We start from the raw sequence: 20,392 nt of genomic DNA on the forward strand, positions 1-20,392 counted from the left end.
TTTGTTCTCCTGACAGAAGAGTGCTTATCCTTGCACAATCAAAGCAAGAGGGGAAGACTGAGGGGCAGGCTTAACAAGGTACAGTTCAGGAGTTCAGGACAGATAAATCACATCTATCATTTCAACTACTGCAAAAGATTACTGGACACATTCGGAGAAGAAACACTTTTTTTCAATCAGAGAAAGTCCAAATACAATTCCCACAGGAGTCATGCATGGTCCTGAACTGTCTAGAAACAAAGATTCTGTCCCTTATGTCCTTATTTAAGACGATTTAAAAAAAAAAAAATTATTATTGTATTTTGGGAGTTACTGGAGTGGGATAAAAAGTACTTAAATTCACTCAGTGCAATTACTTTTGACACTTGCCCAAAGTAATGGTAATCATTCTGCAAGGATGTTCTGGCCGCCTGTTTTCTGCTTTTTCTCTCTTCAAAATGCACCAAACAAATAACATTTCATTCCCTTCAGCAAGCCAGTTTGCAGCTAAAAAAAAACAACAAAACCACATCATCCGAAGAGGAAACCCTCCACTGGTGAAAACCTCTCCGAAATTAGCGAGAAACCCGCATTGTTTCGCAGTTACATAATCCATTTCCGCACAGTGAATGAAGATGTTAAGATGTGTAAAAAGTAGGTCTTGTTGTTGTCAGGGGCTGCATCCCGCGGCGTGATACTGGCGCTCAGCGGAGGGTGAGGCGGCTCCGCGACTCACTGACGCCAGGCCGAGCAGACCCAAGTCAGGCAGAGAGCGCACACAGGCGGAGCCACAGACGGAGAGGCAGAGAGCTGCAGAGGAAGAAAAGGTACTGTAAACTTTTGTTGTCTCTTTAACATGCCAAATGAAAAGTTTCTTTGTTTGTGTTTTCATTCGCTGCACTGTGCATGGCTTTGTTTGTGGAGAAGTAGATCCCACCGGTTAATCGGCACAGCAGTGTGTTCCTTGGCAGCTTCAAACTTTTTTTTTCTTTTCTTCCTTTTACTCACAGTATCAGACTGTAAATAGGAACACATTTTTGTGCTTCTTCATTTATCTTATTATAATTTAAGCTGTGTATTGTAGTAAAACCTCCATTGGAAATGAGGTAGAAGTGCTGATTTTTGGGGACTAAAATGTAATTAGTTGTCCACAAATCACTTTAAAGCATTTAGCCACACATGCTGGTGTAAGTAAAAACTATGTAAGGACTTTTCAGCCGCGAATGAAGGCAAACAGAAAGGGGCATTTTTGCCCATTAAGCTGCATGATGTGGATAAATGGGTGGTCTTCTTGTGTCGTATTCACTTTATCAGATTTAATCTTAAAAGTTTTAAGTCTAAAAAAAAATGTGAAAAATGACCACCAAGGCCCAAAGTGATGACTTCAAATGGCTTGTTGCTGTATGGCTATCTGACGAATATCCAAAATATTCCATTTATGTTGATTTGAAAGAGAGAAAAGCCAACAGATCCTTTCATTTTGAGAAGCAGGAACCTGTGAACGTTGAGCATTTTTTTACTTCATAAATGACTGAAATTATTAAACAGTTTTTGCAACTGTTGATGATTACGTTTCTTAAGATGAACTGATTGAAGTTTTTCTGGTTGTATTGTCTTATGGTTGATGCAGACCTGCTGAAGCTGTTGTGTGTTTCAGAGGACATGTGGCCCATGTGTTTAAGTTATGTCGATCATGTTTATGATTTCGTGTCTGTGTAGGAGTGTATGAGAGGGAGACTGAGAAAGAAAGAGAGAGTGAGGGAGAGAAAGACCTACAGCTACTAAGGCTAGATCTCCTGACGTTATTGAAGATGACATATCAGATTACCCAAAGGACAGGAATTTGTCCTTGTCCGTGATAGACTTCCAATTGTTTTATTGTTCTGCACTCTGGGTGTGTGTCTTTAAGTTCTGTTTAAAAGTGAAACCAGTGTTGGTTTGTTTTGCAGATATGACGGCCTGATGCTTTAAGAGCGTAATTCCTGTCTTTAATGTAATACGTTTTTAGCTTTAAACTACTTTTTAGCCTATTCATACCTAAAACAAACATTTCACTGTCTGTTTGTCTGACTGACTGTCTCTGTCTGTCTGTCTGTCTGTCTGTCTGTCTGTCTGTCTGTCTCTGTCTGTCTGACTGACTGACTGTCTGTCTCTGTCTGTCTGACTGACTGTCTGACTGACTGTCTGTCTCTGTCTGTCTGTCTGTAATGTCTACAATCCTCCTGTGAAGAGCTGCAGAGTTGATTTGGTGATGAGCAGAAAATGGATCAGCAACGGTTTTGATAATCGATTACTCATTTAAGTCATTCAGTCAGACAAAAATGCCAAGCACCCTTTAGTTGACTGTTTTAGACTGTTAATAAAATGAAACGAGGAGATTGTAGACATTAGAAGAAATTTTAAATGCCGTTTTTATCACTACTTTTTTTCCCACATGTCATTGTTGTAACAGGTAAATGATTAGTTGAAGAAAATAATCATTTGATTAAATGATAAAGAAAATCAAGAAGAGTCGTAGCCCCTCTCCTGTGTGTCTCTGTGCGGTCAGGATAACATAGCCTACCATGTGTCGGGGTGAGGTGTCCACCCTAACACAACACAAACCCAACACTGAGTGCCAAGCATGTTTGAGATAGCTGCTTGAAAACCCATGTGTTTGCTGGTTATGTCTGCAGTGGTCGTGTGTGGACTGGTGTGTCTGGGACATAAAGAAACCCTTCAACGTCTGGACAACATTTGGTGTTTTTTTTCCCCCAGTGTTTTCTGTGTCATACTGGAACTGATGTGACAGCTTGGTTTCACTCCCGTGTGTTCCTCTGATGAATGCAGTAGTCTGACTTGAGTATGTGTTGGTGTCGGTGAGGAAAAGTGACCCCGGTGAGTTAAAGGAGCCTCCCGGGTCAATGCCATGTCTCGTCAGTCAGGGCAGCACCTCATGTCTGACTGTGGTTATTTCAAGCTTTGCTCTCCGTCTGCTGCATTGACTGGAGTGGCTGTGGCAAACAAATCTGCATTTGCTGGCCACCAGCTTTTGAACCTGAATACTTTTTGGAACCAACTGAAATATTAACAAAAAGGACCAGCTGATGTATTGGCCATTATTAGGATAAAGCTTAATACTATATTACAAGTTGGCCAACAGTTTGAAAGAAAATACAGTAAAGAAATCCTTAAGATGCGTCCCTGTTACATGTTTGTCAACCAGAGAAAACTGACAGGTTTATTTTTCAGCTGTTAAACTGTTCAGTTTTTTCTTGCTCAGAATTCTTTTAAAAACAAAATTAAAAGGATTAAATTATTCCTGGAGCTCCACCTGTAGCACTGAGTGTCAGGAAAAAGTAAAATACCAAAAGTTGGCATCATATGTCAGGTCAGATTTTCCATCTTGTATCAAATGATCAGTCAGTTCCTGGTTTAAATTGAGTTCAAATAAAATTTTCCAAGAAGCTTTTTGAGGGAAAAACATGTTTACTTGTTCTGCAGCAGATTATTTTCACTGTTAATAATTCATATCATAAATCATTTAGACTATGAAATGACAAAATGTGATGGAACATGTTTTTTTGTAATTTGCCAGAGCACAAGGTGACATCTCTTTATCACATATTTTGTCTGACCAACAGTCCAATACTCAATTCACAACATATAAAACAGACAGGAAATACTCTCGTTTGATAAACTGGCACCAGTTATTGTTTGGCATTTTTGCTTGAGAAATAAAAAATGTTTTGTAAAACATAAAACTGTATTTAATTAAATTAAATTAATATATCAGTACTCGTATACAAATATCTAACATTACTCAGCCCATCTGACCACTTGTTGTGATAGCTAATATCTATCTTTGTGTCATTTTCTTTTAAGATGTTAAGAATGCATAAATTGCATCCTTGTCGTGTCACTATTTACTCAGTACTGACCCTTGAAGGCACTTCATCTTGAAGTGCTCGGTGAGGAGACCAGATATATGAGCGTTCTCGGTCTGTCTCAGATCTCTGGCTTCACATCACTCTCACTTTCTTCCTCTCTTTCTCCCTCTGCATCATTCCCCCTCTCTTCGTCTCTCTTGCTCTTTATCTATCACCCTCTCTCTTCCTGCACTCCTCTGTTTATAGCCAGTGACTCCATTGAGCGAGGGTTAATGGAGGCCCCATCCAGGACCCTGCTGATAAATAATGTAGCTTCTTTATAATGCTGCGTCCCCGGGGAGGGTCCAGAGAGCATCATTACTGCCTCCTCATCCTACACAGCCCAGGCCTAAATTGATTAACAGACACTGGAGCGGTGCAAGATGATCCATGGGGCTAGTGTAGTGGCTAACAGCTCGCACCAGGTGGGTCAAAGCCTCCGCCTGTCAGTGTCGCATGATCCCACTCTGTGCTCCCATTAGCCTTAGTCTCTGTCCGGTGGGCTAACTGATGTCCATAACAAGCTACCACTAACGCAATAGTAAGAGAGCACCGCCCGGACTCGGCTGTTGGGAATGTCAGAGTGGCTTTTATGGAGCTGTTGTGTAAATGATGGTGTGCGTTTCAGTTTTTATAGGGAGGAGAGCAGCAGCCAAGGCCACTGCAGGCATCTGTGCGGCGACTCAGTGCCTGTGTCAGACATACGGGGTGCTACAGATAGATATTTGATGTAAATTATTATTAGATATTTGATGTATGGAATACATGTTGACTGAGCTAATTTAATCACTTAATCAGGATTGAAAATTAATGCTAAAACGAGTCAATCTCCAAAAGGATCCAACAATTTGGAATAATTAGTTTTATGCTGAAAGAATTAATTGATTTTTGGTCATCAGAAAGTGAACATAATCAGAAATTATTTGGATAATCACTTAAATCTGTTAGTAATTTATTGATTCCAGCTCCTCCATTGTTAGGCTTTGGTTGCTTTCTTTGTCTGACATCAAACTGAATATTTTGGGGTGTTGACTGTAGGTCAGGCAAAACAAGACAATTCAAGACGCTTCTTGGACTTAAATCATGATGGGGAATTTTTGCTTTTTTTCTCTGACCTTTTATTGATACATTTTAATCAATCAACCAAAGAATAAATCAGCAGTTTAATGGGAAATAAAAATAAGTGTTAACTGCAGCAGAATATCAATTAGTCATTTAATTTAATAAGCCAAACATTCTGTGTTTTCAGCTTCACACACTGCATGTGGGGAGTTGCCGTTTGTTCAGTGTTACAATATTATGTTACTACATTTGTGTATTCGACTGGTTTTGGGGCAAAACAATCGATTTGGATATCTTCGGCTCTGGGAAGTTGTAATGGGCGTTTTTCAAAGTTGGTGAAAAATTAGCGTCACCACCTGTTTATCTCAAGGTGTTTAACTTCTAATATTCAGCTGACGACATTTTGATGAGTATCTATTTACATAAACATGATGGATTTAGTGGCACAGCCAAACACCACAGCCACTAAATGGGTCTTCTTCTTCCTAAGTAAGTGTATTAGTCAGCTATAATTAGGCTTATATTAATAGCAACATAAAGTGAACAGAATAAGACAATTATTATTATAACTTATTTTTATGACAATTATTCATCAACTAGAATTTTATAATTGTGACAGCCGTGATTCTGATAAGATCAACTACTTTTGGGTGAACTTGGCATTAAGAGTGTCCGTTGACTGAAAGTAACAGAGACTTGTCAATCAATACGGATTGGTTAGATCACAACAACAACAAAAATAGTCATTCCCCCAAACAGAAATCAGCTAATATGAACATAATCACTCTGAATGAAGAAGTCAAATGTAAAGAGGTTCCCTCCACTGTCAGGGTACTTGGTGATTTAGTGAACAATTGAGGCTTAAACTTTTCTCCAAGTGAGAATGGCTGAAATTAAAATCTTTCAAGGTGACAACATGTGCACCAAAAAGCACCAAAAAGGAGAATTTTCCAGAGAGTTGGTGCACAAAAACACCGTTATGTCATGCAGACTTCCTCGTCTGTACATAGATATAGGAAGAGCGAGGCTCTCTGGCGCCTTTATATTTTGACTGCCTCACTGACAACTCTAAACTACCATTGTCCAAAGAAATAACACAGTGCTGTATCAGGCCCTTTAAATACGCATGTGATCGTGCAAGCAGTCACATATTATTGACTGTCAGGTTTGGAAATATCCACGAGACACGGCCTGCAGCTGCAGCTGAGTGACAGTGGAGGATTGTTGCGTCTGCTCCAGATGTTAGTTATCCAGAGCTTGCTGGAATCTTCCGTCTGAAGTGGATTCAAGTTTGTCTTTGTGCTGCGAGTCCTGCGCTTGTGCTGATAGTGCTGGCTGTTACAGAGAGGCCATCAAAGCAGCTGGATCAGAATGACTTCTTCTATGTCTGGATGACGACTCGTACAAATATGATGTTGCTGTTTATTCCCCTTTGAACCGTGTGCTTCATTCTTGTGCTCCACTCGCAGCTCTGAAGTACACGCTCTGCTTTGTTTGAAGATGCGTTGAGTCAGTTTTGACACCGACAAGGTCACAGAGTAGAGAAACATTGGCTTTTAGAGTTTCCGGGGCGTACTCATTAAGATCAAGTGAACTGTTGAATCCGTGTTATAGCAACCAGCCAGCATTGTTGATTTGTTGGACATTTTTGGGACAGAAAAGAAATGGGTCATATCTTTGAGGATCCAAAAAGTACCAAAAGTATCTGCCATAAGTCTGGCCCTATTTAAGATCTTGAATACTTGTTGTTTCGTTAGACATTTCCTGATGTACATAAAAATGTTTTTAGATGGCTACTTGTGTTAAAAGCAAAAGCAGCATTATTTTTTTTTACCTTTATATTACGTTACACCATTAATCCAAACAATTATTCCTTTGTCATATTTTGAATGCCAATCCAATCATCCTTAACAGTTTTTTACTACGGTGGAAAGAGTGTTTTTGATATGTGAACATGAAGAATCAGTCAGAACACCTTCTTCTCTCCCCCTCTGCACCTGTGGAAAAACCTGCAGTACTCAGCAAAAGTAAGCGATGTCACTGCTTTGGTTTCGATGACACATGAAGACAATTCGACAACGTGTTTTCTGTTCCTTTGAAGGTGGCGAGTTGATCTCCTAATGTGCTCACAGGGAGTGTTGCAAGATCTTGGGTCATATAGGACATCGGTACTGAGATGTACTGAGACGTACCAGTTCCCCCCACCCCCCCTTCTGTCCCCACCCTCGCATGTTTGTAGTTCAGTGTCACTTTTTAGATGAGCCAATGTTATTCAAATGGATAACCTAATTTTAGTTGCAAGTTGCAGCTTTCCAGTCAGTGCAGTTGGCGATAGTAAGCATCCATGGCCTCCACAACACAAACACACAGATACGTTGTAAACAGCACCTGTTCGCATCAGACTTCGCTGCCCGTTGGCCAGCATGATGATGTAGTGTGCACATGCACTAGCTGACAAAGATAGAAATCGCAATTCATCCCATAATCTGAAGGGCCAGGAATAACTACAGAGCAGTCTTAATGATGTATTTGTTCCTGCTCGTAGGAAATCCAATATACTGACAGGCTTTACTGTCAGGGAGCGATGTATCCTCCTCACTGATGAGTCAGTACGGATAAATGATGCTGGATTTCTGACGCGCTGTTTATTTGATTCTGGGATTGCATCTGAACATTTACCCGCAGCTAAACCTCAACCATAACTATGTTTTATCTCCCTAATTGCATTCAGGCAAAACTTGAAAAGAAGGTGGAAGAGAGAGTGCTCAATGGGCTCTTGTTTGCCTTTTAAAAGCTAGAACGCTCGTACCTTCTGGCTACTGAATTGCTCCTCTGGGACCCCAGTGAATGGGCACATTTATCCAGGGGTCCACATGCACTTCCTTTTTATTGTCCTGCACATTGCCAGATTCCTGCCCGACACCAGTGTTTGCTGGTTTGTGGTGTTGAAGCTTTATAGAACATTTGCCTCAGCAGGTTGCTAATTGAAAGTTTCCTTCCTCTCAAATCTGAAAGAAGGTTTTTTCAAATCTCACATATACACCTTATACTTACCATGGTGTGTGTGTGTGTGTGTGTGTGTGTGTGTGTGTGTGTGTGTGTGTGTGTGTGTGTGTGTGTGTGTGTGTGTGTGTGTGTGTGTGTGTGTGTGTGTGTGTGGGAGAGCCTATTGGAAAGCTTTAATCTACAGTTGGCACAACTGGGGTAAAACAATGGGAAGGTTTTGTAGATGAAACATTGTGGTACATTTGAAGAAAATTAAGCTGAGAAACAGTAAAATATAAATATATAATGCTAAAATTAGACTATTTTTAATCCAGAGAACTCAATACCTAAAGATATCTGTGTACTTGATTACGTTGGCATAAAATGTATCTAAATGTTGTCGTGTTGCAGTTCCAAAGTCAGAAAAAAAGGGATTTTGTGTTTATTTAACAGAAAATTGATCAACAACAATATTGATATTGGATTAGTTAACTGATGAAAAGTAGGATTTTATGACCATTGTTTTTGATTAATTTCACACTAGTGTGTACAAATACAATATTAGTTGCACTCATAATTTCTGATAATATTCTTGACTAAATATCTTCTACAGGTGTTGAACGTTGAATTCCTCAGCAGTCTGTTCCTCTAGGTTGTGTAGGGTGCGTACAGTACTTGAAGCCCTTTGCTGTAAATGACATTAGTAATTGGTGGTAATGTGACAAGCCATACGGACAGGAAGCTATCTGGAGAATGTCTGGTCAGGGCTGATGTTCGCAGGGGGGCGTCCACTGTGACTCCTCTGCCAGTTTCCCAGAAGTCATGACTGACATAACCATACTGGCTATAACAGTGACATCATCCTTGGCTTCACCAAGGGCTGTTCCCTCCGTTTTCTGGTGTCAGACATCGAGGCTGCATGTGTTGTAAAAGAAGAAGAAATGTATGCTCGTGTTCAGTGTAATATCAGGAGAAAGTGTGTGACGTATCTGTCGGTGTACATTTTAACTCACACGAGATTATTCTCCTTTTCTTCCAGTGACTGTCGAGAGGACCTGATCTTACATCTTGAAAGTTGAGGATTATCTGAAACTCTTCAGAAAACAAAAACGTTCAAATAATATTTCACCTGTCTTCTGAGGCTGGACAGTCTCCCGTTGCTGATCACGCTTCTGTCAGGAGAAGGGAGGAGGGCAGCTTGTCCAATATGAATGTCACCTCGCTCTTCTCCTTCACCAGCCCAGCGGTCAAACGGCTGCTGGGTTGGAAGCAGGGAGACGAGGAAGAGAAATGGGCGGAAAAGGCCGTGGATGCTCTGGTTAAGAAACTGAAAAAGAAGAAGGGAGCCATGGAGGAGCTGGAGCGGGCTCTCAGCTGCCCGGGTCAGCCCAGTAACTGTGTGACAATCCCTCGCTCGCTGGACGGACGGCTGCAGGTGTCCCACAGGAAAGGTCTGCCGCATGTCATCTATTGTCGGGTGTGGCGCTGGCCTGACCTGCAGTCCCACCACGAGCTGAAGGCGCTGGAGTGCTGCGAGTACCCCTTTGGCTCCAAACAGAAGGATGTGTGCATCAATCCCTACCACTACAAACGGGTGGACAGTCCAGGTGAGGGACATCTTCATGAAGTAACTAGTGATGTATATATTTGTGTACTGATACTGACCTTATTTAACGTATGAGCCACAATCAGACATACAGACTCTTTGTCAGTGTTTACATCAGTTACATTTATGAAATCACTAGTCTCGTGTTTGCGTGTATAAAATCCGATGAGTTTCAATCTGTGAGAGGCAGAGATTTTAAATTTGGAGGGAAAAAAAAAGAGCCTTCTGTTATCAGAAAAGACACACTCTGCGTTGAGTTGGTGGAAAAAGTTGGATTGGTGCTTCCATATAAACTATAACACAGATAATGAAACGGTGTAAATTTAAAGCCTGAAAAAGAATACAAACAAAAATCATAATAATACAAATCTGAGGACATCCTGGCCTAGTGGTTAGAAAACATATACTATGATTTCCTGGCTTGATTTGGCTTACATGGTTTTTCTAATAAAAGGAAAATAATATGGCAAAAGAGCTGTTTAAAATACTTTTAAGGGTCTTTTTGACCAGTTCTCTGCTCACAAAAGCTATGGGGAGTCTTGTTCCTATCCTGCAGCTCTTTTCTATTCATTTACTGTAATGACTTCAGCAGATGTTCACTTGTTTTACTTTCTCCTGCATCTATTATCTTCCTGTTGTCTGTCAGCTTTTGTCTGAAAGCAAAACTTCCTCAAAACTTTTACACTTCTTGAAAAAAAAAGACAAAAAAAAAAAAAAACTCAAGCAAAATCTTAAGCTAAGTAAAGCTCTCTGTTTAGAGATAGATTTGAAAAAGGATAGTGAACCAGCCGGGCCTTATTTCCTCCGGTAGGTCATTCAGGGTTTTGACTGCTGAAATAAGACAAATCGAACACTATTTGGCCTCTTACTAAACAGAAAATAAGGGTCAGCTGACAAGATCAAAACAGCTGTGCAGGGTGTAACGTGTGTAAAGGGCCAAGTGTGTGTGTGTGTGTGTGTGTGTGTGTGTGTGTGTGTGTGTGTGTGTGTGTGTGTGTGTGTGTGTGTGTGTGTGTGTGTGTGTGTGTGTTCGCTCGCTCATGTGTGTACGGAGCAGGAAATTCCATCCGGGGGAGAATGAGAGCTTTGTTTTGGGCATGCTCTGTACTGTAGGCGCTTATTTTTTTTTTGCACACATGTCGACACACATGCACACACACTCTCACACTTGCACGCATGTTACAAAAACGAGGACACACACACACACACTCGCAGGCACAATTTCTCTGAGGATGGCGAGAACAGGAAGGCAGTCACCCACACACAATGGGAGGAAAGAGCTGTTGCCTGCCTTGCACACATTTTGTTTTAGCAGCGGGTGGAAGACAAGAGGGCTAAGAGGTGATTGAACCCCACAGCACCTGTCTGTCCACACTGCTCCCCCCCCCCCTCCTCCACACACACACACACCCCTATTTTTCCTACCTTAGCACCACCCATCTACACACACACACACGCACGCACGCACGCACGCACGCACGCACGCACGCACACACACACACACACACACACACACACACACACACACACACACACACACACACACACATATCCTGTCAATGTCTCCACTATTCTACACATCACCACAGCTGTCCGCCTGCTCTACATATAGCCTTTGAAATAAACTGCTACATTGATGCATCGGCCCGCTGTAGCTCACACAGGCTACCTGCAGGAATACTGGCGGCATCGCGAGCCACATCTAAAATTTCAGCACCAGCTTTATTTATCTGCACAGGCATTTATAGGCACAAATGGGGCATATCTCTGCGGTTTGTACTGCACCTGAATAGCCCTCAGCCAGGATATTTACCCTAAGTGATGAATTCCACAAGAACGGCTAGACTCAAAATGTCTTTTCAGAGCAGAAACCCGAGAGTGTGGGCCAAATACTGCTGGCTACGACCAACTGGCTGGAAGCTGACATTTGAAAAATGCAACGACATCTGCGCTCAGACTGTTGAATCATGGGAGGGTGCCAGAAAAGGATTTTTTTTTTTTTTTATTATGGTGGAATCAGATGACTTCGTTATTGAGTTTACATGTGTCTGTACTGTATGTGATTGCATATGATGTCAAGAGCCCTGAAACAATTAGTTAATCACTGGGTAAAGATTTATTAAGCTCTGCATTAGTAATAGTGAGCATTTGTGTGGGTGTTACATAAATCATACAACGGTAAAGTAAGGACACACAAGGAACACAACACAGTAAAATCTATAATGACAAACAAATATCTGTGAAGACGAAGTAAACAAAAAACAAAGAATTTGAGGTAAAAAACTAGGTCAATTTTCTTACTCTGACAGGTGGCAAATGTAGACTATAAAATAAAGGTAGAGTAATAGACTGGATTAGTGCATGTAAAAGATAAAGTTAAGATGACAAACATTCATTCCAGGAGGAGCTACTTCTCTGAATAAAGGTTTTGGACTGTTGGTAGGACATCATTATTATTTTTCATTATTTTCTGACTTTTGATTAGATGAAATTCAGTCTTGTGAGGCTGCAAGTAACTAAATCTCAATACACTCATCTTGATTTAGTTATTTGCAGCCCCACATGTCTGAATTAGCAACACTCAAGTTCACCGTTCACTTATTCAAATAAAAAGTCAACAGAAACAGCCTAAAATCACAGGATATTTCTTGATATATGTTGTGAATTAATAAATTGCCTGTACAAGACAGAAATAACTGTTTTTGATTTATCATGGTGTTTTATCAGCCTTAATGTAAACAATCATATAAAAATTGCCATCAAACAGACCTGCACATTGTTTAACAACATTGCCTGAGATGGTAAAGGCAGAACTGGCATAAAGCAAAATGTTCAATTGTTGACAAATTTAGATCATCTTATGTTTCATATCTTTATATCCCTGGCCTCTGATTAGGGATTAGCATGTCGAGCAAAAATACAACTCGATATTCGCTGGGAACTATTTGACGATTATTCGTAGACTTCCCTCTTGTCTGCTGTTTGTACCGTAGTATCTAATCTCACCATGCGATACATGTTTTACCAGAGCTTGGCAGTAACCAAGCGGCAAACAGCAGTGACGTCACCCATTGGTTTGTGAACGGCCGTTATGAAGCCTCGATTTTGGAATTTGGCCGGCGCCATGTTGCTCGTCTCGAGCATAGACTGTATATAAAAGTGGACGTAGCTTCTGGCTCTGAAAATGAGGCCCATGCGAAAGTGCCTTAAGCTGTAACAGCAGCGGGTGGCTCCAAAAAGCCTCCAGCTCCATAGACTCCCATTCAACTTCTCTCATAAAAGGCTCAGTCAATAAAACGTTTTCTCTATGTCATTTGCTAAATTCACTCTTCCAGATTAGTGTTCTGGTGTCCATCTGAAAATAATCCCGTCATTAATGATAAAATAAGACTCAAAAAGACTGGGTTTTTGGGGGGGGCGGGACTACTGACTATATGGAAATTGGAAAATAATAAACCCTTCCTGCCTCTGATCAGAACAGAGTACAAATTAGCTTCCTGTAGATTTAATAGGAATAGCGCTTATTGGTCTAGCTGTCAAAAATATGTAATGAGCAGTTTAAAAGCTCTGAGTGTAACACGAGTATTTTGTTCACTTCTTGGTGGAGTACAGTTATATTGGACATTTTACATTTCCTAAACACTTCCCTATATTTTTCTGCCTCCTCAGTGCTGCCTCCTGTCTTGGTACCGAGGAACAGCGAGTTCAATGCCAAGCATACAATGTTGCCTCGCTTCCGCAACCCTCTACAGCAGAACGAGCCGCACATGCCCCAGAATGCCACCTTCCCAGAATCCTTTCCTCAGGCTAACACGATGCCTTTCCCCAATTCGCCGGGAAACAGCTACCCGAACTCACCCGGGAGTGGCAGCAGCGCCACCTTCCCTCATTCACCATCCAGCTCCGACCCTGGCAGTCCATTCCAGATGCCAGGTGAGACAGACTACTGAATTGTCTTTGAGTTGTCTTTATTTTCCTCTATGCTGAACCACAACAACGCACTTCACTTTGTGCTGCCTCCTTCCTGATGCAGAGACTCCCCCTCCTGCCTACATGCCCCCAGAGGAGCAGATGACTCAGGATTGCCCCCAGCCGATGGATACCAACCTCATGGTTCCACCCTTGCCCCTAGAGACTAACAATCGGCCAGGTAACCATGGCAGTCACTATCTCTCACACACACACACACACACACACACACACACACACACACACACACACACACACCTCCTTGTGTTCCTTTGTTTCTTGTGATGTCATCCACATAAAACTGTGTGCACCTGCTCGCTTGATCTGCAGGTGCAAAGACTTCCAGGGAGCCTGGTTGTTTTTTAAATTACTTTTTCTCTTGTGGTCAAACTTCAAAATACAAAACAGACAGAAAAGCCTCAATGGGATCACGATGCCATATCCTGTCAGATAAAGCAGTGTGTGGGCAGGGTCTCTGCCAGTTTACAGTGGGGCTTTGTCTGTGGGTGTAAGCCCAGGGGAAACTCAAAGCCTCAGCAAATGAAGCCAGGCCTCAGAGCACTTTTATGAGGCCTATAAAAGCCGGGGCTTATGTCATCTCTGCTGGTGGTAATGACTTGAAACTCGTTAACGATAAGATTCACTAATTACCTCCAACTTTCAAATCCGAAATGCGGTGCAATAATTGTTGCTATCTCGACGTGGTGGTTTGGATTTTATTGTGCTAGTCAGACACATCTGAGCTGCATTCATTAATTCGTAATAGACGATGCAATAGACATGTAGTGGATTCAAAACCATCTGAATCAAAGCAAAACCCTGTCTGTCTTATGGGTTTTGTCATAACTTCTGTCAGTAATAAAAACTCACCAAAGTAGATACTGAGATCTAGAAACATGGCACCATTGGTAAAAAGAAGTTCGACAGGGAAAAACATGAGTATAAGTAGTCGGATAATCAGAGAGAAACAAACCATCATGTTAGCAAAACCTTTTTGGAAGAGATAACAACAGTAACTGTAAAATTATTTCTGAAACTCTTTGACATAAAAATCCATCAAAGTTTACACATCGACTTTCTGGTTCAACTTTGACCTAAATGAACAATTCTCACCTTCTTTCTGCATATCTTGTGGTTTTCACCTCAGATTCATTTTGAAGGCAAAAAGAAGGAAGCTATGCAATATTTTTTTTTTTAAGTGTGAAAAGAATTTGCTGGTACAGAAATTAGTTATTTTCTCATTTCACACTGTGGTCATCATCTTATTGACTTCATGTTGGGATCCAGACCCTCGCGGTGGGGACCACTGATCTACATAATCTGTCTAAACTGTTGGCTTGTTTACAGTCTGTTTATTGACCTACTGACTCAGCAGTTTTTTAGTACAGGAACAAACAAGGGCATAAACAAAGGCCCAAATTGTAATTTATTTTCAAAATTAAACTAGCGAGAGGCTGCAATAACTTTGTGCACCTGACCACCAAAACATTTGTACTTTTGTACCAATGTGCACTCAAAGCTCATAGCTGCTGCCCAGACACGGCAGTAGTGACAACAGTAGTGGGAAGAGCTGTTGAAAGCTTTGTCAGGTGGAAGTGGGAGTTTGGGGAGTCCTTTTCCACAAGCTGCATCCTGTACAGGGGGAGTAGGTTTCTATTGTAGGCCAGCTCTGGGACTCGGACAGACAAAACACACCTGCTTGCCAGTGCCGCGCCACAGAGGAAGTTTGATCGAAGTATGTGCTTAGATAAACATGATTTATTTCTCTCTCTCTCAGAGAGGATGAGGCCAACTGGCACTGGCTTGCACAGAGATAGCGGGCACAGAGAGCATGGCCAGGCCCCTTCGACTGACTGTTAGCCAGCTCAATAAAGTCTAGCACATAGACCACAGACAGTCTGCATTGATTTTGGTTGGCCTAAATGTACACAAATGTAGCAAGTGGGTCCTATATGTTTATTCAGATCATTGTAATGGGCTACATGGGACCATAACTGCATAGATGAGTAAGATTTAAAACAATCTGCAGGCATCAAGGCCTCCTGGCAGCTTATCTGCACAGAGGTGTCTTGAATGTGCTGTGTGTGTGTGTGTGTGTGTGTGTGTGTGTGTGTGTGTGTGTGTGTGTGTGTGTGTGCGTCTGCGTGTACAGTGTACTCAGATCACCCCTGTGACCTGTTAATGTGTTTCCTGTGCAGATGTGCAGCCGGTGGCCTACGAGGAACCCAAGCACTGGTGCTCTATTGTTTACTACGAGCTCAACAATCGCGTTGGAGAGGCGTTCCAGGCGTCCTCCACCAGCGTGCTCGTAGATGGCTTCACAGATCCCTCCAACAATCGCAACCGGTTCTGCCTCGGTCTGCTCTCCAACGTCAACCGCAACTCTACCATCGAGAACACCCGGCGGCACATCGGCAAAGGTGCAGCCTGGAAAATCTGTCAATGAGTGTTATGCACAGATTGTCAGCAGATGAGACTAAATCAATTCATGTTGTCAGCAGGGAACACAACAATAACAACAAATTGACTAACCATTTAAGTGTATTGATTTTTACGTTGACCACCCTGATGTTTTGCTAATTCAGGTGACTTAACTCCTGATTCGCTCCTGCTACCTCCTAGGTGTCCATCTGTATTACGTCGGTGGGGAGGTGTATGCAGAGTGTTTGAGTGACAGCAGTATCTTCGTCCAGAGTCGTAACTGTAACTACCACCACGGCTTCCATCCCACAACTGTGTGCAAGATTCCAAGCGGCTGCAGCCTCAAGATTTTCAACAACCAGGAGTTCGCTGAGCTGCTGGCTCAGTCCGTCAACCACGGCTTTGAGGCCGTTTACGAGCTCACCAAGATGTGTACCATCCGCATGAGCTTTGTTAAGGTAGATTGGTTTGGATTTTCTTCATGAAGATATAAAACAACTTGCTACATTTACGATCAATTGACTATTTTGTTTTACAGTTGAGTCATTCTTAAAGGAGCAGTGTGTAGGATTTAGTAGCAGCTAATGGTGAGGTTGCAGATTTCAACCAACTGGACACCCTTCGCCTCATCCTCCCATTTCAAGAGTGTAGGAGAAACTCATGGCAATAAAAATTAGAAAGGCACCCTATGGTAATATATTATATTATAATACATTTCTGCCAATAGAGCGCCTAAATCCTACACACTAAACCTTTAATAAATTATGCCAATGTCTGGCCTCAGAGCTCTTTTTGTTTTCATGTTTCTCCTCTATGCTAAACACCAACTGGATGCTTGACAACATTTAATCAGTAGCTACTTCTTAAAAAAAAAGTGCGAAATTGCTAAAAACGTATCCATTATTGGACTCATCACCTATCACTAACAGCTACGCTAAATTCCAAACAGCCACAACCACATTATGACTCTATAAAACTGCCCTTAAAACAACACTTGGTTGTAAAATTCTCTGATAATATCAACACTGGACGTCTTGATAAGTCAAATATTAACCAACAAGCCCAGTACTAATATTAAACAGTCAAAATAACATTTTTAATGAATCCCACATTTTAGGAAGAACTTCAAGTGCAACTAAAACGGGTAGAGTCTTGTAGTATTATTAAGAATCATGTGTTTTCCTGCATTTCAGGGCTGGGGAGCAGAGTACCACCGCCAAGATGTGACCAGCACCCCCTGCTGGATCGAGATCCACCTGCATGGACCACTGCAGTGGTTGGATAAGGTGCTGACCCAGATGGGCTCCCCCCACAACCCTATATCCTCCGTCTCCTAGGCGTCACTGTCCTCAGCCCTGTGGCTGTCCATACCCCAGCATTTTGGTCTCAGTAGCAAGAATAGGGGCTAGCTTGTCCCAGACTGGTTTGTGGTTCAGTCAGTCGTCCACAGCTGATCGAGTATTTGACTGAAGCACAAGCTGATCTGGGACCTGCGAGGTTGGGCGGGTTGTTAAATGGGTAGGTTTGTTCTCTACTTGAAGGACGTCTGAATTGGGCACATTTACAGACTGGGAGAGGAGTAAGCAAAGTGAGCGTGATGCAACTGGAAGATACTTGATCTTTGTGACCAACTGTAATAATTAGACCATCACACTTATCGTGACGCAGGTATCCTCTCTGATCTTGCTCCCACAGCTTTCTCTTTTTCATTGCTCTATTATTCTCACTCATAACTAGTCTGCATCTAAATATTCCCTCAGAAATCCAGATATACGCGTGTAGTCACAACAATTACGGGACATTCCAGGTCGCCCAAATTGTAGTTGGCCGCTGTTTTCTGTTGGACTGCAGTGAGGCTGGCATGAAATGTACTTATGAAAATGTACAAGGTTGGCAGGGATTTGGAGGATGACCAGTATGAATGGAACATTTCAATCATCTTCAAATACGTTAACAAGGTCAAAATGTTCTTTTTTAGGTTAATAAATTATTACAGTTTAAAGTTATTATAACATCAAAAATGAAATCCCATATCACACAGATGGTAAAAAATAATATGAGGGCAAAATTAGGGGGCATTTGAGCGTTCAGGGTTTAGTGTGGGGCATGGCACTAAAAGGGCATTTCACACATAAAAGACTAAAGTTTAAGTGTTGCTCATCTTGTGTTACACTTGTGTTTCAAATGAATTTTACGAGCAAAAAAAAGAATAGTGTTTAGCTATATCACTATTAGAATATGTGCTGTGCAGTCTGGTTTTTGCAAAGCATAGTTTGGTTAGTGTAGTGTTACACATTTAAGACTGGTAGCTGAACATGAAGCAGAGGCAAACACGACTACAGTTTAGTTTGTCCCCTGCTGTAGACTCTGCAGCAGAATCAATGTGTCAAATATGGAGTCGCATTGAGGACATAAATATTTCAGTGACTGTACCTCATTCTCTTATTACATCAACTCAGCAAAACCTGTTAACTGACTGTTATGGGAAAATGTTGAGCATTCAAATTTTAATTGTTGACTGAGAAAAAGGGTGTCAGTTACTGATGTCCCAATATGACTATTTTTTTTTTTTTTTTAATAAGATGCCATTAAATTCTTTTATGCTTTGAGAAATCTTCTTTGCCATTAAACTGTTACACTCTTTACATTCTTTTTGTATTTTTGAACATATTTTTTTTTGTTTTGTCTGCACTTTCACATGTTGCCTCTGTTTAGTTTTTTTTTTGTTTTGCTCCTTCTTTCTGTTTTGCTCAGTAAAGCTCCCAGAAAAGCAGTTTTATTCCATGAATATCAAGTCTCTACTGGAAGATTCAATAAATTTGTTTCATTACTTGCAACATGTCTGTCTCTTTCATGATCACTGTCTATGCATGTTTATCTTTGTGTGCCCGTCAGTGTAATTACAGGCCACCCATGCTAAGAATATATGCATTGTGTATTGTCAGGGACTTTCAAACATACCAACTGCTGTGTGTGTGTGTGTGTGTGTGTGTGTGTGTGTGTGTGCACGTGTACTTGTATTACTCACGTTGCGACATAAATCTGTTTACATTTTTGGACAAAAAACAAGCCCCATAATGTGAATCCATAAATTTGAAGGTGTAGACTTGGTTGAAGATTAGTAGTGGTTATGGTTAGGTTTCAGGTAAATCTCCAGGAAATGAATATAAGTCCATGTAATGTCCATGTAAAGTGATGGAAAACACTCCTCTTTGTGTGTTTGGAAGTAGACCTTCAATTAAAGAGGCACAACATTTACAAGTGCATCTGAGAGCCAACTGAACTAGTGTTGAGCATAATTGCATTTTCCCGTAAATTGCATGAAAAAGCATAAAATCACGGGGTTCTCCTTTGTTTTACGAGGTCATGTCGTGACTACTGGAACAGTTATTACAATCTTCCAGGAAGGTCTTCTGGAAGTCACTGACTGGATTGTGTGTGTTTGTGGATACGTGCAGCAGTTTCCTTTGACTGTATGTGATGTGGGTGGCATGGTTGCACAGTGGTTAGTACTGATGCCTCCCAAGATGTTGCACGTTTCTAACAAAGTCTTCAGACAAGCACATCAGGTAGGCTGGAGTGCTGAATGTAGGACTACTAGGATCAGAGGTTTTGTCTGTCCTGAGTGTCACAGGCCCGTAGTGTAGTCCAAAGTGTCCCTCGGCCTTTTATCCACAATACAGGCAGGTAATCTTGTAAACAAAATGGCAACAAGGTGATTGTTAGTAAATTAAATGAATATATCGTACCATGCATGCAGAATTAAACATAAATAATAATCCCAATGTGATCACAAAGTAAGCAATGTCTACTTGAACACACATATAAAGGTGCCTATATAATACACTAAATAATACTCTTAAATTGTTTGACATTATAGCCCTAACAAACAGAGGGGATAAAGAAAAGAAAAACATTTATTGTATTTTCTGTCATTTGTATTTTATGGTTTTATTCATTGCTTATATTGACTCTCAAATCCCCACTGCTGCGCTAAATGTTTCTCCAAGTGCATGACAAATTTTGAATCTTTAGAATTAATCCTCTTGAAAACTAATTGGGGATTTATGTTTTTGCCAATGGGATCCACTATGTACACTACACTATATACACATAATCAGGCAACAATCAATGTGGGAATCACAACACATTACAGCATGTTGTCACGTATGATGAAGATTAGGAAGAGGAGGCAGCTTTTAGGTTCAGACGTGAAAGTTAAACTATGCTGCCACCTGCCGGCGTAAACGGTCTATTGCATCTTTAGATGTTCATTTGCTGAATTGTTTCCCCGTAAAACATTCATTTGCCTTTTTTTTTTTTTTTTTTTTTTGGCACCTTTGATACATTTCGTAGAAATGTCTGTTGTATAATTTAAAGACTTTTAAAAAAAAAAATTGTAGATAAATCGACGGAAGTACTAATGTGGGCGGAGCCTTACGTCAACGGAAACCGGAAGAAA

General features: G+C 41.2%; 1 protein-coding gene across 2 annotated transcripts; it reads left to right on the plus strand.

Annotated features, from left to right (window-relative positions):
* The first annotated feature begins 724 nt into the window (after positions 1-724).
* Positions 725-18,767, plus strand: smad1 (SMAD family member 1). 2 transcript variants are annotated; one of them, XM_069167821.1, is made up of 7 exons: positions 725-806; positions 8,974-9,541; positions 13,210-13,473; positions 13,574-13,690; positions 15,708-15,929; positions 16,132-16,388; positions 17,124-18,767. In XM_069167821.1, the coding sequence occupies exons 2-7, from the start codon at positions 9,142-9,144 to the stop codon at positions 17,265-17,267; spliced, it is 1,404 nt and encodes a 467-aa protein (XP_069023922.1). In that variant the 5' UTR covers positions 725-806; positions 8,974-9,141; the 3' UTR covers positions 17,268-18,767. The 2 variants fall into 2 exon arrangements, with proteins under 2 accessions (XP_069023922.1, XP_069023923.1); XM_069167822.1 differs by lacking the exon at positions 725-806 and adding an exon at positions 4,288-4,312.
* Positions 18,768-20,392: the final 1,625 nt, after the last annotated feature.

Source organism: Embiotoca jacksoni, unplaced genomic scaffold (assembly GCF_022577435.1).
Source record: "Embiotoca jacksoni isolate LCO1_2020_lvr unplaced genomic scaffold, fEmbJac1.0.p SCAF_4, whole genome shotgun sequence".
Lineage (NCBI taxonomy): Eukaryota > Metazoa > Chordata > Actinopteri > Embiotocidae > Embiotoca > Embiotoca jacksoni.

What these genes read in the sequence shown, in the direction of transcription:
- smad1 (XM_069167821.1), top strand. Translation starts at nt 9,142, where the DNA reads ATGAATGTCACCTCGCTCTTCTCCTTCACCAGCCCAGCGGTCAAACGG. An exon ending in CAAACGGGTGGACAGTCCAG is followed by an intron (nt 9,542 to 13,209) that starts GTGAGGGACATC and finishes CTGCCTCCTCAG; the next exon opens with TGCTGCCTCCTGTCTTGGTA. An exon ending in AGAGACTAACAATCGGCCAG is followed by an intron (nt 13,691 to 15,707) that starts GTAACCATGGCA and finishes TTTCCTGTGCAG; the next exon opens with ATGTGCAGCCGGTGGCCTAC.